This window comes from Pogona vitticeps, chromosome 4 (assembly GCF_051106095.1).
Source record: "Pogona vitticeps strain Pit_001003342236 chromosome 4, PviZW2.1, whole genome shotgun sequence".
In the NCBI taxonomy this organism is placed as follows: Eukaryota; Metazoa; Chordata; class Lepidosauria; order Squamata; family Agamidae; genus Pogona; species Pogona vitticeps.
The window spans coordinates 224,273,911-224,290,138 of NC_135786.1; the positions used below are offsets into that span (position 1 = coordinate 224,273,911).

At 41.2% G+C, this 16,228-nt stretch overlaps 1 protein-coding gene across 6 annotated transcripts in view; it reads right to left on the bottom strand.

Annotated features, from left to right (window-relative positions):
• The window catches only part of SAMD12 (sterile alpha motif domain containing 12), a 292,500-nt gene that overhangs the window by 167,326 nt on the left and 108,946 nt on the right, over positions 1-16,228 (bottom strand). For 4 of the 6 annotated variants that reach the window (XM_078391611.1, XM_078391613.1, XM_078391614.1 and 1 more), the window contains exon 4: positions 6,686-6,826. In XM_078391611.1, coding sequence (XP_078247737.1) covers positions 6,686-6,826 — 141 coding nt within the window. Of the gene's footprint in view, positions 1-4,776; positions 6,827-16,228 lie in introns of those variants that run through there. The other 2 variants (XM_072999276.2, XM_072999275.2) reach the window with 1 other exon arrangement.

Below are 16,228 nucleotides of genomic sequence, written 5' to 3' on the forward strand. Positions count from 1 at the left end.
AGCCATGTTCTGGTGTGGCAGAGGAGGGCAAATTATACCCCAAAAGCAGCTTTCCGTGGGCTGAATCATAAGAGGGGATGAAAGGAGATCCGCAGGAAAGGAAATCTTTTCATGTTATCCCTGGTTACTGTCTGGGAAGAACAGCAGGAATTTCTTTCCTCCACTTCCTGTGGTGTGCATAGGGGCGGGGCTTATGGAAGGGGGAGGAGCTTGAGAGAGGGGGGGAACCTGGGATCCTGCACGGGCCAGATTTCTAATTCTGTGGAGGTGGAAGAAGGGAGAAAAACCTAGACATGCTTTTATGTGCTTTTCTGAACAGAAAAACAGAACTGCACAATGTACAACCAATAAGGGTAAGAACTAATGTGACAATGTGCATAAGATGACTTGAGATCCTATGATATATGAAAGACAATAAATGCTTAAATATGTAAATATTTAAGTATATAGATAGATAAGTCTCAGCCATTCATACCACCATAAGCCATACGCCTAGAAACGGATTCCCACCTGCTTCCCCAGAGCACACAGCCGCCAAGTAAAACAGGGAGGCGGACAATATTATACATAATTCTTCTGAAAATTGCAAATACTGTATCCCTGTTCCTACCAGCAATTGTTAATCACAGGAAAAGCAGGAACTGCCCTGTCTCCCCAAAAATAAGACCTAATCTGAAAATAAGCCCTAGTATGATTTTTCAGGATGCTCGTAATATAAGCCCTACCCCCAAAATAACCCCAATTAAGTGAAACTCCACTGTCTGCCCTTGTGCAGCAACCAGAAGTTGTAAAATAAAACATCCCCTGAAAATAACCTCTAATGCGTTTTTTGGAGCAAATATTAATATAAGATCCTGTCTTATTTTGGGGGAAGCACAGAATTTGGGCCTCCAGGCTGTTTCTGTACAGCATTCTCGTCGGCTGCACCATCTGCTCCAGGTCTTCCCCACCTCCCAGTTAAGAATTTCAATTTTGGCAGCACTTAAAATGTGGGCATTTCCACTACTTATAGCTCATAATAGGTAAACTGAAACATGGTCTAAGGAAGAATAGGGTCAGGAAAAAAAAAAGGAATGGGTGCATGGAAGTTCAAAATATCTTTGGATCTAGTTGTCAGAAATAAGAGGTCCAGTCTTTAAGTATAGTCACATAAACGTTAGGGAGCTAATCATCAAGCAGAAAGGAAAATTTTTCAACCTATATCTAATTGCTAGTCCCAATGGGACTAGAGCTATTGAATCAATTATTGAATGGTGAGAACATTTAAGTCAATTTCAATTATTCAATGGGTCTACTCTAGCTGGGGCTAGAAACTGGACTTCGGTCTTAATGGGTTGCATTCTCTCCACATTAAAAAGATTCTTGTTGTCCAGATCTATAGAGCCTGTGCCTTGAGTACACTCCTGTACTGCAGTGAGTCCTGGACCCTTTGTGCACGGCAGGAGAGGAAGTTGAACACATTCCATATGTGTTGTCTCCAATGCATTTTTGGCATCACCTGGCAGGACAACGTTCCAAACAGAGTAGTCCTAGAACGGGCTGGAATTTTTAGCATGTATACATTACTGAAACAGCGACATCTATGTTGGCTCAGGCATGTCATGAGAATGGATGATGGTCGGATTCCAAAAGATCTCCTGTATGGAGAATTAGTGCAGGGAAAGTGCCCCAGAAGGAGACCACAGCTGCGATACAAGGATATCTGCAGGCAGAATCTGAAGGCTTTAGGAATGGACCTCAATAGATGGGAAACCCTGGTATCTGAGCGCTCAGCCTGGAGGCAGGCACTGCATCACGGCCTCTCCCAATTTGAAGAGACACTTGTTCAGCAGGCTGAGGCAAAGAGGCAGTTCTGAAACCAGCAAAATCAGGGAGCTGGACAGGGGACAGATTGTATTTGTCTTCAGTGTGGAAGGGATGGTCATTCTCGAATTGGCCTTCTCAGCCACACTAGACGCCGTTCCAGAGCATGTTACTATAATTTCTCAAGACTGAAGGATACCTACTGTGTTGTTCTATTATAAATGGGGCTGAGAGAGACCATGGTCTGTACGGGGTGCAGCACAAGACTGCAGCTAAGCAAGTCAGAGGCTGGTCTCTCCTTGAATGGGAGGCCACACAGTAGGGTGGATGATTTTCAAGGGTCTGTGGGTGGCACATAGCCACCCCTGGACCTCGGAGGTCCACCCCTTATCCCACACCCACCTATCCCCACACATTTTTCTTTTTTACAATGGCTTTTACAAAAGCTTTTTTTAAAAAATTGAAAAAGCCTCTTCCCTCCTTCCACACACCAATTTAAAAAACAAAAAACAAAAAACAAAAAACGTTAACCAAAATAATTTGAGACGCTGAGGGATCCAGAGGTGCTGGTAAAGTATGATGACATTACCACCCACACTCCTTTGTGGGTGGCAAGGTAGCTTTATGACCAGAATGGCCAAAACCCTGTTTGAAAGCTACACTGGTGTAAATGCAATGGCATACATTTCAGCAGCAAAGTGCCACTAGTTAATGAGCTTCTGCCTACATTCTTCATGGCACCAACTCATGCAACTGACATGTGATGATGAGGGATGAAAGCGGCATTTCTTCTGTTTATTTTATTTCTTTGCTGCTCTTTTTCTAGTATAGAGACCAAAGACAGCTCAGAAACAGTTAAAAATTCCCCCTTAAGTAACTAAACAGTACAGAGAGTCATTGTGGCTTACATCCAAGACTGAGAAAAAGGACAGATATTTACTAGTAAGCCTGAATGCTCACAACAGTGACAGCAATCAGCACAGCACGACAGCTACCCCTGATATTGATTCAGTGGATTGGTAAAAATATCTACCTTCCAAATATTCACTTTTACAATGTCAGTTGTTTTTGCAATAGAATGAATTCTCTTGAAATAATATGCAGCATCATTACTTTTTTTCCACTTTCACTAAAGTGTTCTGAAAACAGCGAGGTCATTTGCATAGACTCATGACTCTCAGCATAAGAATTATCCTCGCTTCCTAGCCAATCTGAACTGAGGGCAGAGCTGATTAGGAATGCAAGAGAGACTAGAACTAGAATCAAGAATGTTTGTGGCCTGGCTGTGCGATTTAACCTAGCCAGCTAACCTGAAGTTTCACAACTCAAGCCCTTGATTCTGTCTGTTCCTTGCTGATCACAGCAGATTTGAGAATGGGACCTCTACTCTTAGGGCTTGGGGGCTTGACCAAAATTTTATTTATTTATTTATTTGTTTTATTTATATCCCACCTATCTGGTCGGTTAAGACCACTCTTAATAAGCATGCATATATCCTAAGAACTGCTGTTTGTTGCCTTGCAGTGAGCTGTCTTTCTCATAATGAGAAGTATTCTGGGGTGGTTTGGTCTTGGATGAGCAGTTAAACCCATTAGCATTAAAAAACACCCATTAATGGTCTTTTTTGGAGGTGAATACAACCCGACTTGGTATGCTGGTGTGATTAAACACAGCTGCCTACATTTCTGGACTCTCCTTGAGAATGTGGGTAACAAGATAATTGCTTGTGTATTCATCAATACTCCAATGCATGTGAGTGCATACCTTAGCTAATTCTGGCTTTCAAGTTGCCCTGCATGGCCATAGGGAGCCATCTTACATAGACCCAGGCTTAAAAAAGCATGAAAAGAGCTGTCAAACCTGCAGGTCTATCTTGAAGAGAGCCATTTACTCTTTCCAGCAGACAAAGAAGGTCTTTCCTAGCCCTCCACCCACATTTAGACCTCAAATCCCTCTTTAGGCTTAGAAGGAAGACGCATGCACAACCTCAATCTTCATGACTGACAGGCAGCAGAACTCCTGTAAAAGCTTTGCCTGTTACCTCTCCCTGGTCCATAGGGTGGCCATCTGTGCATTCCGCAAGTTTGTGTTTTTAAACTACAATTCCCAGAATTCCCCTAGCTTGGGGAAATTTTGGGAGCTGTAATCCCAAAAGACAAATGTTTTCTTTTAGGAGAAGACCACATTTTCCTTCTCCTTTCTCATAGGGGAGCTTGCACCTGTGCTTCAGAGGCAAGGAGACAGGGAAATGGTGCCACTTGACTCAGATGCCAAAACAGCTCGTTATGGCTCTGACCTTTTCCTATCATCATCATCACCATCATCAGTCCTACCACAAAACAGCAACTAGAAACCCAGAGGTTTTATTTGGGGTGGTGGTGGTTTGAACAAAAACATGAATTGTAATTCACCAATTCTTTCTGTGTCTCTCTCCCCCTCTCTCTGTTGGTTTCTTTTTGGAAGGGGAGGAATGTATAGAAATGTAGAAAATGCAGTTCACACAGAAGGGAAGAAAGATAGGACAAAATAAATGTAGATCTGCACCCCGGTTATTTATTTTTGCTATTGACACTATCACTATTACTACTTCTCAAATGTTTCAAGAGAGAAACAACACATTGCACATGGGTACAGAAAGGAAAGTAGCAAGGCTGATAGATGTCTTTCTGTAACACTAATACAGTTGCGGATATGCATTCTTCAAGTTTCCAAGAACTACTTCATATTTTATTACAGCTAGGATATAGTCCACTGTAATGAGTTTGTAGAACACTTCAGCCATTAAATTGCTCCAACATGAGTTCTACATTAAGAGCAGTTTCTGCAGTGATGACCAAGATATGTGATTGTCTAGCATTCTTGGATGAGCTTCACAATGTTCAAATTGAGGATATGAGCAAACTACTTGGACAAGTGAGGGTTACCACCTCCTCATTAGTTTCCAATCTTTTTTTTTCTTTAATAAATTCTTAAGAGTGAGTGATGGCAACACACATTAGCTCTAGATTTCTCCCTCTAAGTTGCATGGGTGTGTGGCTATGCAGCACTGTATCGGTGCCACACACCCACAGTTAGTGTTGCCACTCATTTGGTTCCAGTCATGGCGGGAACTTTGCATGAATGGGCAGGGTTTCCACTCAGAGTTGGTGGAAAATTAGAGGGCATGTTGTGCTCAGGGATTACTGGTTAGCCTCTTTGGTCTATGGGATTCCCCAGGGGTCTTTTTCATCTCCTTTGTTTTTTAAAACCCACATGAAGCTGCTGGGAGGAATTATCTGGATTTTACCAGGATGCTTGTGACACCCATCTTCAGGTTCTCTTCAACTGATTCTAAGAAAGCTATGGAAACCCTGAACTCTTGCCAGGATAACATAAATGACTGGATGAGAGCTAACAAGCTGAGATTCAGTCCAAACACCAAAGGTTAGATGTTCCATAGACAAACCAATGAAGGACTGGGAATGATCCTATCCTATTCAGTTCTGTACAGGATTGTAGCCTCTTTTGAAGGAAGATAGTAAGCAAAGTGCTGTCTTGGAGTCACATGCAACCCCATAAGACTATTTTTGTGGCTCTCTAGGCCATAGGCCTTTTTTGTGTTTCGTCGAAAGTTCGATGGCTGCTCCTGCAATCCTGCACAAATGCCCGTTCACTTCCAGTTTCCTTTGTGTGTGTATTCTTTAAGCATTTTAGACAGTTTGTACAGACACTGGAGGGTCCACAAGGCTGGGAACTGGCCCTAAAAATTGCTCTTCTCGACTGAGCATTGCTCCTGGATTTAGAGGTGGTGCTATGGTCAGCAGTACTTTATAACCTGCTCTTTCTAACTGGTGCCCCAGATGAATATCTTCTTAGACCGGACGGGTCTGGCTTCAGTGTTCCATGCTCTTATGATTTTCCACGTACTGCAATTTAATCTATGCAGGGATGCTTTAAAGAGTGTTCAGATAGTGCTGCTGATGCAAAATGCTTCACCTAAATTGCCTTCTGGAGTGTGCTTTAAGTCCACATTGCACCAATCATACACTAACTGCATTTGCTTCTGATTTCTATGTGGACCCAATGCAAAGTAGGGGATTTTGGGGTACCTCCTCAATAGGTCAACATGGAGCATCATTGTGCTATCTTCATCTCTTCTGTAACTCTCCTCTACACAACCAAGGACAACAGCAATGAACACAGAGAAGTTTGGCCAATCTAGTCTTTCCATGTCCGCTGTACTTCGCTCTGCCAGCATTATTTTGCCAGCAGAATGTTTTAAGTACGTCCTAGCATGCACAGTAGGAAATTGGGTGAAGAGAATCCCTTTCTCTTCACTTGCATATTTGGCCATTACCTATGCCTGACACAGGTCCACGGAGCCAATCAGGCCTATAAAGTTAGAATAAAATGAGGGGGCAAAAAGGAAATGGCACATACCCTGGTGCATCAGCAGCCCAAACTGGTTACAGGCGAGCAAGAACATACTCTTCCTACTGAAAATTTCAGAAGAAACGACAAAACAAGCCTTATATTTTGCAAATGTCAATGGGTTCCACCTTCAACTAGATCAGTGAAATAAAAATCACTGCACTACCTGTTCATAAGACAATGTTGAATTTCTGTCATCCATCTTAGCAAGGATAACAGAGGTGAGTATGTGTTTGAGAAGCAGTAGACTTTAAAAAATTGCTCTTATCACAACAGACAGGCAGCTCGTAATACACATATTGATTTCCCCTTGTTATTTTTTCCTTTTCTTCTCCACTGGAGAAGGTGCTCTGGCCTCACCAGGCCTCTTTGTGCAACAGCTCATGCTAAAGAACATCAAAGCCATTTTTGTATGCTTGAATGCAACCCTCTCCCCACCTCCCACGTGGCTCCTTTTCAGAAGGTCTCCTACCTTGCGTGAGTAACTGGAGGTTTCGGACCTCCTCCCTCACTTTCAGCTGAAGGACCTGCTGCAGAATGTGCTGCCGTAAGCTCTCCTGCGCAATCCCCATCCGCTCGAGCTTTTTGTCTGTGAGCCTCAACAATGCACGGCCTGGATCCAAAGAGAGAGAGAGAGAAATTACCCACGGATTTCTATTTAATGAATAAAACTTCTACATGCTGTAAATGTCCTTATTCCAGCAGATAAAACCTGCCTGCCTCACTAATATTATCCCCTGTGAAACAATTCGAATCACAATGGGATAGAGGGAGGGGGAAAGCTTAAAGCATACGTCGGTTCAGTGAGTTAATTAGCTTCCACTCAGGAGATCAAGGTTCTGATCCAAGTAATAATGTCATCAGAAGGGAGGGAGAGAAAAGAGCTTGTGTGGGCTTCACTGAACCTAAATATGGTACAAAATGAGACATGCCAGCTTCCATGTTCCGGTAAAAGGGGACTTGTGGGGAACTCCGCTGCCATAACCAGAGCTCCGGGTACTATATTTTAAAAGGATTTTGTTGAGTTACTATTACCTCTTTGCAACCAGCTTGCTGTTATTGTTAGCATTCCTCTACTTGTGTAAGTAATTTGTTGCACTGAGCACTACTAATGTGTTGGGTTACCATTACTGACAGGCCAGAAAAAATACAGGGAAATACTCTATATTTCCCCCCAGTGACCAATTTTGATATTGTATCTTTGGAAATGTTTTATAAGAACACAGAAGATGAAACAAAATAACATTTCCCTTGCCGCTTCGTGAGAGAACATTATAATATCGGGCACGGGAAGATCCTCCCAAAATGGCTGTAAAAATGCCTCACAATTAACTTTATAAGCAACCTGTGAAAGTATGTAGGTGTTATACCTATGTAATTGGGGGTTACTCGTCAAACTTGAAAAGTTTTTTGTGACTAGAAGCTGTATTATTTAAAAAGTATCACATTATATGTAATTATAATTACTTCCATGTTCTGGCCATAGAATTGGCCACTAGAGTAAAACACATGCTTTATACAGAAGGCCCCAGGCCTACACCCTGATTTCTCCAGTATTAAACCAGGGGAGGGAAAACACTGTCCTTAATCTCATTTCAGGTGGCCTTGCCCTACTATCAAAGGCTTTTAGGAAGGAAGAGAGAGAGAGGGAACCTTCAGAACATGGCCAAAGAGCCCGAAAAACTCACAACAACCAGAGAGAGAACAGTTTAGTGATCTATCATCCTCCCTTCCCAGCAGCAGTTTAGGTGGGAGGAAGAGAGAAGAGCAAAATGGGTAGCTGAGACAAAACTTGGTTTCTACTGGTTTTGGTTTCATCCAGGCACAGGCTTTAGGCCTGCCTACCACCAGCATGTGTGACATGACAGATTATTCCCTAGGGAATGTGGCTCCCAAGATTAAGTAAATTGTCTACTCCAAGTTAAAATGCAGAGGTAGAAGGTGATGGAAGAGATGTCTGAGGGAGATCTTCAAGAATCAGTGCTTGTCCAAGCAGGCAACACTGGACTGGATGGACCAACACTCTGATTCATTATAAGACTCATAACAGTAGATTGAAGGCAAACTAAGTGATCTCCAGATGATGCTCAATGAAATCACTTGAAAAAGTAAGTTATGATTAACTTAATCTCATTTATTTCAGTGGGTCTGTTCTGAGCATGACTAAGTCTGGACCAAACCATACACACACTCCAACAACTCATACTCTATTGCATCATTGTGATGCAGAGGTGAATTTGGGCCTTTGAAGGCTACTCAGCTTCGTGAAAACTCTACATGTTCTACAGGGCTCTGGATCCTGTACTAATAGCAAGCTGCATGTCTGCCATCCAAGGACGGGTCTAGCCGAAGACAGAAAGGCTCTGCACCAGAAAGTCTGCTAACAAGTGATGAACTGGCCACAGCAGCTATGTGATTACGTAGAACTGGATAAAACAACAGTCATCTATATAGGTGGATGGTGGATGTACTCAGACGGAATCTTAGATTGTAAAAATATTCAAAATACATGCATGCAAACATGCATTCACTGATACACCCCACCTTTGGACAACTAATCTGCCCGTCCGTGGTAATCTACAAACTTGAACTTTCTGTGTTTATTGTATTTGAATTTGAAACGATCTGAGGACATATTCAATAAAGTATCTATCTGTCCATCCATCTATCTAACTTAAACAGAAAAACAGTAAAGCAACACAAAAACAAAAATAATAAAAAGTACTAAAACAAACTTTGAAAAAAACACATAGAAACAGCTGCAGACTGATATTTGACAAAAAGCTTGTAAGAACAAAGAGCAGTGCTGACAGCTCTGGCTTAATGGGGACAATCTCGATTTGACCCTCAACAGGAACCAGAACCTCTGACCTTTGCAGCCTCCACATGCATCCCTTCAGTTATCACGAGAAGGGGTCAAATTGGGCTAGGGCTCCACTTAGTACAACCCTAAGCCCAACCCCTGAATGTAACGAGCTAAAAACTAATTTTCAGTCCATTATTTTTCTGATGAGAAGAAAACACAAAGTCATCCAACACTGTCAAGAAACTGCTGAATGGAGAAAGGAAAGAGTTAATATGAAAATCATGATTACTGGAAGTGGTTCAGTAGGTAATTTACTGTTCTGATGGGAACTGCATCGATCCTTTACAAGTCTTGGATATAAAAGACTGTTAAGACAGTTCTGTTTTTCAGCTGAACATATTTGGGAGGACCTGATTATTTCAATGGGAGGAAATAATCATAGCTTGAATTCCCAACTGAAGTATAAATTCAAGCACAAATCATATTAGGCTGCTTTGCAAATGTACTGTAAAATGTAAGACAGCCATTTTTAGAGCTCTCAGGAAGGACCAAGCAGACCTACGAAGCAAATTAAGCACAAATCTAAATCTTTAAGAGACAGAGCCATAAATCTACATTACTTGTCCCATGTTCATCTACAGACCTATTTCCTGGATGTGCTAACTGTTCAACAAGCATACAGTATATCCATATAACATATGCTATATAAACAGGTATGTGATCACTAAAGAAATGCACCAATTGAGGACTAGCTTCTATTGCTTAGTTCTACTTCCCTTCCCTTTTCCCATGCAAGGCGAAGTCTTCTACACAGTTCAACTGGACAGACCTGGCAGATTTATGAGATCTGTGTCACACAAACAGGCTGCAAAGTTTCTTCTGCTTGAGAAGATTAAAAGTGCGTCTATCAACATATTAGATTGTATTTAGCAGCAGCTGGGCACACTGTCCATGTTAATTTTATGTTGCACAGAAAATAATCCACATGCGGAACACAAATCAGGGATGGGCAGAAGATCAAAATTTCTTTTCCAAGTTATTCAACAACTGCCAGAAGCACCATTCCTTCCTTCCTTCCTTCCTTCCTTCCTTCCTTCCTTCCTTCCTTCCTTCCTTCCTTCCTTCCTTCCTTCCTTCCTTCCTTCCTTCCTTCCTTCCTTCCTTCCTTCCTTCCTTCCTTCCTTCCTTCCTTCCTTCCTTCCTTCCTTCCTTCCTTCCTTCCTTCCTTCCTTCCTTCCTTCCTTCCTTCCTTCCTCTTTTACTGTTTTTCTGCTTACCATGGCTCCCAAAGCAACTTAGAATGGACAGATTAATGCCAAAATCCTATTGCCCTATACAATCGTGTCAACTTCACAAGTTAATCTGACTTGTTGCCCATTGCACACATCTGATCTCCCCATATCTATACACAACTGATTGTGTGCCTGGGTGTATGCCTGGCAGACCATGTAACAAGGAAACATTTCACTTATACACATGGGGAAAAAAAGCAAGAGGATTTTGGCTAAAATTATTTAAAATGGGTTAAAAAATATAAAGAAACAGATTAAAAGCATTTTATAAAAGCTGATTGAAAACACTGTCTAAAAGTCAATTTTAAAATCAACGGTAGAGAACGAAGGTCCTTCAGAACAATTAATTTTTTGGCTGCCCAATGGAAGCTCAACAGGGATGGAGACAGCCTGACTCCCTCATTGTGTGTGTGTGTTTGTGTGTGTGTTTACCACTGAGATGCTGTAATAAAGGAATTCCCACCTCCACCCTCCTTTCCCACATACCTCTCAGGCCATATATGTGCATGTAATCATTCCCACCTCTAGACCAGACAGACATCTCAATATGTTCCTTTTCACCAGCCTCGTACACTAAGATCACTTTTTCCCACTGCAATGAGTGGGGTGGGGTGGGGGGGGCAATGGTTTCAGAACCCACACAGTAAGCTTCCCAACACCACTTGGTTTCTCTCTGACTTTGGAGTATAGTTGTGCCTCGCTTTTGTGATCGCAAAACGATGGTCTAAATGGGGTTTTTTCGCTTTGTGATGATCGGTTCCCTGCTTCAGGAACAGATTCTTCGCAAAACAACGATTTTAAAACAGCTGATCGGTGGTTTCAAAATGGCCACTGGGTAAACAAAATGGCTCCCCACTGTTTTCTGGGATGGATTCCTCACAAGACAGGCAGCAAAAACAGCTGCCCTATGGAGGATCTTCACTGGACGGTGAGTTTTGACCCCACTGGAATTGATTGAAGGGGTTACAATGGGTTTTTTTTTCACTTTACAATGTTTTCGCTTAATGGCGATTTTCCTGGAACAGATTATCGCCGTTAAGTAAGGCACCACTGTATGAACAAGGAGCAATTATGGACCCTAAAGTATCCAGAGCCTTGGGTTGTGGAACCTTGCTCTAGAGGAAGTCAAGCGAACATGGTTCAAGAGTGAATGCTGGGAAGCAACCCTCGTAAAAGGCATCGTTCTGCCCACCCCCTTCTGAACCGATGCAATAACCTGTGCGCAGGCACAAAACTTCAAAATGCATTTACTTCCCAACTTCACAGGCCCTTCATTTTCTTCTCTCTTTTTTAATTTACTAAATAGAATTAGGAATATTAAATTGAGGTTGTCCATTAATATTCATGAGGTTAAATAATTGATGTTAATAGAAATGGAAAATTAAAAGGAGGATTGCTATAGGTTACGCAGTACACAAGGCTGCTGCACATCAGGAACAGTCCCCCCCAAGCCATCCCGCTCTCTCCATCCATCAAATTGTTCCTTAACCTCCTCATCGGCAGAATCTGTCAAATGCCTTAGTGCTATTATCTCAACAAAACTAAAAGTCCTTGATAGTTTCTCGGTCCTGCAGAAACCGAAAGAGGACGAGCACGAGCAGCCCATTTTTACACCAAGGATCAGAGTTGAGAAAAGTTATTTGTCTGGACTACAACTCCCACAACACACCATGCAGCATGGGGGTTATGAGTGCTGTAGCTCAGAAAGCAGATTGTTCAAAGTGCCGCCGCAAACCTATCACGAGTCAACGGAAAAGAACACAAAACCGTACCTACTAATTTCATGGATGGAAACTAACTCATATATTCATAGCTCATTTGCATAAATATGGAAGATGCCAAGCCACAGCTGGTAAATAGGCTTCAATCAGCCTGTGATTTTATTAAAAATATAAACAGCTTATTAAGTTTTCACAATTGTAATTACAAAGCCTTCTGCAAAATTTTAACTCTGCATCAACAAAATAGCTTCCTCTTTTATTCTCCGCTCATAGATGCAGTGTTAATCTATCCTAAGGCAGTTAGGTATCCTTAGGGGTATTCTGCGATATTCTTAATTGCACATTGTTAATCCCATATTATGTATAAACAATTTAAGGCAGGCTGTCAAAAGTAATGAAATTAGAAAAATAATTAAATGGGCTTTTTAAAAACACAACCCTTGCCAAGTGGTTTTTAAATGTGAATGAAGGAAAAACGAAGAGCAGATGAGAAATATGGACAAAATCTATGATGCAAAGACTAGTTCTACCTTGAAGTCTGTGCAGCCAAAAATAACTTATTGGGTACATATGCTACTGTGAAATTTTTAAAACATTTCTATAACTAGTTAATTATATAATAAACCAGACATGAATACCACATATTCTACAATCGTAATGAATCAAATCCCAATAACTATAATCTTTTAATTAAAAACCCTGTGTATAATAGATGTTTTGATCCAACAAGGGGCAAATTCTTAGTGTAAGAAATAATATACAGCAGAACCCCTATATCCACGAATTAGGTTTCCAGTTTCAGCTATTCACAGTTTACCACAGTCCAAAAATATTACAAGAAAAAAATTCATATGCTGAAAAATAATATGTGAAGGAATTGTGCAATAATGAATGGTGTTTCTGGAGGAGCCATTTCATAAGCACACATAAAGATCTTTGCCTGCTAGGAAAGAGACTTCTGCTCAGCCCCCCCCGGTACAGTCGTGTCCCGCTTAACTATTACCCTGCATTACGACAAATCCGCTTCACGACGATGTTTTTGCAATCACAATTGCGATCGCAAAACAATGTTTTAAATGGTTTTTTTTTCACTTTGCGAAGATCGGTTCCCTGCTTCGGGAACCGATTCTTCACATTACAACGATCAAAAGCTGATTGTCGGGTTTTCAAAATGGCCGCCATGTGCTCAAAATGGCTCCCCGCTGTGCTTAGGGACGGATTCCTCGCTATACAGGCACTGAAAATGGCCGCCGTATGGAGGATCTTCGCTGGACGGTGAGTTTTTAGCCCATTGGAACACATTAGCCGCGTTTTAATGCGTTTCAATGAGTTTTTTATTTTCGCTTTACGACGTTTTTGCTCTAGTGATTTCGCTGGAACAAATTAATGTCATTAAGCGAGGCACCACTGTATATCAAATATAAAGATATATACAGGGTTTATGACTATTTGCAATTTCAGGTATCTGTTGCAGATCTTGGAATATATCATCTGTGGATGGGCGGGGAGGGGAAATCCTATACCAATAAATAAATAATCTAGCATAATATAACTTTGCAAACATTTTAATGGCCAAAATCCTGTTGGCATAGAAGCTAGATGATATCATCGTCCTGCAAAGGGAATACTTAATTTAAATGAATTCAATGTTTCCTGTTCCCCTGTTTTGGGTTCCAAGACCCTCTAGAGCTCCCTTTTGCCCTAGGGGAGCCTTTGAGAGGCTTGAAGGAGGACAGTCTAATAGTAAAAAAAATTGCCAACAGATCACTGCTAACAGTCATGATAGAGGCAGCAGTGTTGATCTTAATCTATTAAAGATTTCCACCTCGTTACCCTGAGGCTCCCAATGGCTTTCTCAGAGCACAAAGGATCCATAGGGAGGTTTGGAACCTGAAATGACGAAATAGGAAGCTTCCAATTAATTTAAATTAAGTATTAGAAGTGCTGGATAATGATATCATCCAGCTTCCAACAGGATTTTGGTCAATATAAATGAATACCAACAACAACAAGCCAAACATGATCATAGTCTTATAAAATATTGCAGCAGCATTTATGCTACAATTAAGAGAGGTGTGCACCACTCACAAGATTTATTGTGGATCCCACATCGCTGCTTTGGGAAATGACGGATTTTACTTTGTTAGAACGACATGGAAAGTGTAGGCTGAAGTGGGCAATGTGCATCTCCCAGTAGCTCAAATGCAACTCGCCAGCACTCTTTTCCCACCGGTTTTTAATTTAAAAATAATAATTTGGTTTTAAAAGTAACTTTCTGCCCTGGAGGTGTATGTAGGAGCACTTTTATCAGGTTTGAAGTAACGTCACCCACCAAAAACAGATCTGCCAGTACCTTTTCCTCTGCACCCTGGGCATTACAAGACATCATCTGTTGTTGTTTCCCCATTTTTCCAAACATGGTGGTGAGGGCTCTTGGTGAGTGCATAGGTTTGCCATGGCTTAGCTCACCTTCTTCAGATCCTGTATGAAGTTTTGCCTAATGCCCAGCTTAAGTTCTGGCAACTTTGGAGGGAAAACTGCTTCATATCAGGAACCACCAGAATCAGACCAAAGTAGCTTGATCTGACTCAGGAGTCAGGTTTTATCTAAATCCAATGCACATCCTCAGTATTTAGTGCTATAATGTTATCAATCAATGCCTATATTTTGTTTACTTCAGAAACAATACCTCCAGACAATTCATTTTAAAAGGAAAAGAGGCAGTAAATAAAGCAATTTTAGACACCCTTTTTGTGTGCCTTAAAAACCCCCCGCCAAGTCATGTTCCACATAATCACTACTGTTTCTGCCACATCTTGAAATCTATTGTTCTATCACATAATGACTTCAATAAATAGACATGCTACTGTCTTCCTTCTCTTACTCTGATTCTATTTGTCAGTTTAACTATGTGTACATCTCATGCTCTTAAGAATCATCCGTCAATAGTTGAAGGCTTTATTCTTCCTACGCTTACAGCTATGTGATAGAACAATAGATTTCAAGATGGATAACAATCAATAAATGAACTGTTCTGTAAAGGTTAAAGAATAATACAGAAAATTATTCTATAAAGAAAATATAGAATAAAAGTATTTTAATGCAATGAAAGAGTGTAACAATTTGATCTACTGGTCCTTCATATATCTTGATTGTTCACATTTTTCGTTTTTTCACCACCCAACATAATCAATATGTATGAAACAGCTCTGCTACTGACAATACTGCAAACTATAGCATTTGATTTTGTATGCCAAGAGTGGGCAACTTCCAGCTAACTTCTTGTGTGTGCTTCAACATATCCAGGGGGCAATGCTCAATGTAGGATTCATCCATGTACATCTCCAACACCCATGATCTGCTGTTATTATGTGCTATCAAGTAGCTTCCAAAATATGATGACCCCAAGAATGAATGGCCTCCAGAAGGACCGGTCAGCAATAGCCCTGCCCATTCTTGGTTTCCTGTGCTGAGTTAATTCATCTCACGTTGCTCTTCATCTTTTCCTCCTCTCTCCGTTTTTCCTATCATTGGCAATAAAGACATCATTTTTATATTCGCCAGTGAGACGTGCGTTTTAATGATGCATCCAAAACATCTATAGGTAGACCATGGACTTGAGTGATAGTTGTATTGATAGGCATTCCATCAAGTCTGAATGATATAGTTTGATCACCTTTCCATTATAGCCCCTAACTGCTTATTACCACACTTAGTTAAGTTTGTTATTTCCAGAGTAAAGGTTTTTTGTAATTATCCTGGTAAGAGTCCAGACTCTTGACAGAATATAGTATCCTAGTGGTACCGGTCTCAGCTTATCTGACACACTAAAAACCTCTTCACCAAATAAAGCTGTGTATTTTCTACTGGACCAAAGTCTGCTCCGCACCAGGGTCAGACCAAAATACTTTACTACTGGAAGCAAAGATGACTGCCCTTCTATTTTACCTATAAAAATGATCTGGATTTTCTTCAACACTGGTAATGAGGCAGAAGCTCCTACAGTAACTGAAGACAGCACGCTAGCTGACACAGTGTAGTTCAGGCTGGATGTTGTAATCTCCCTCATCACCATGCATCTATTCAGCATCTATTGCAGGCATCCAGTCTCAAGAGACTATGGTACGTAATATGGTCTGAATAGAGGTCCTGGAACAACATCTAGTGTGACAGAGAAGGTCAATTCGAGAGTGACA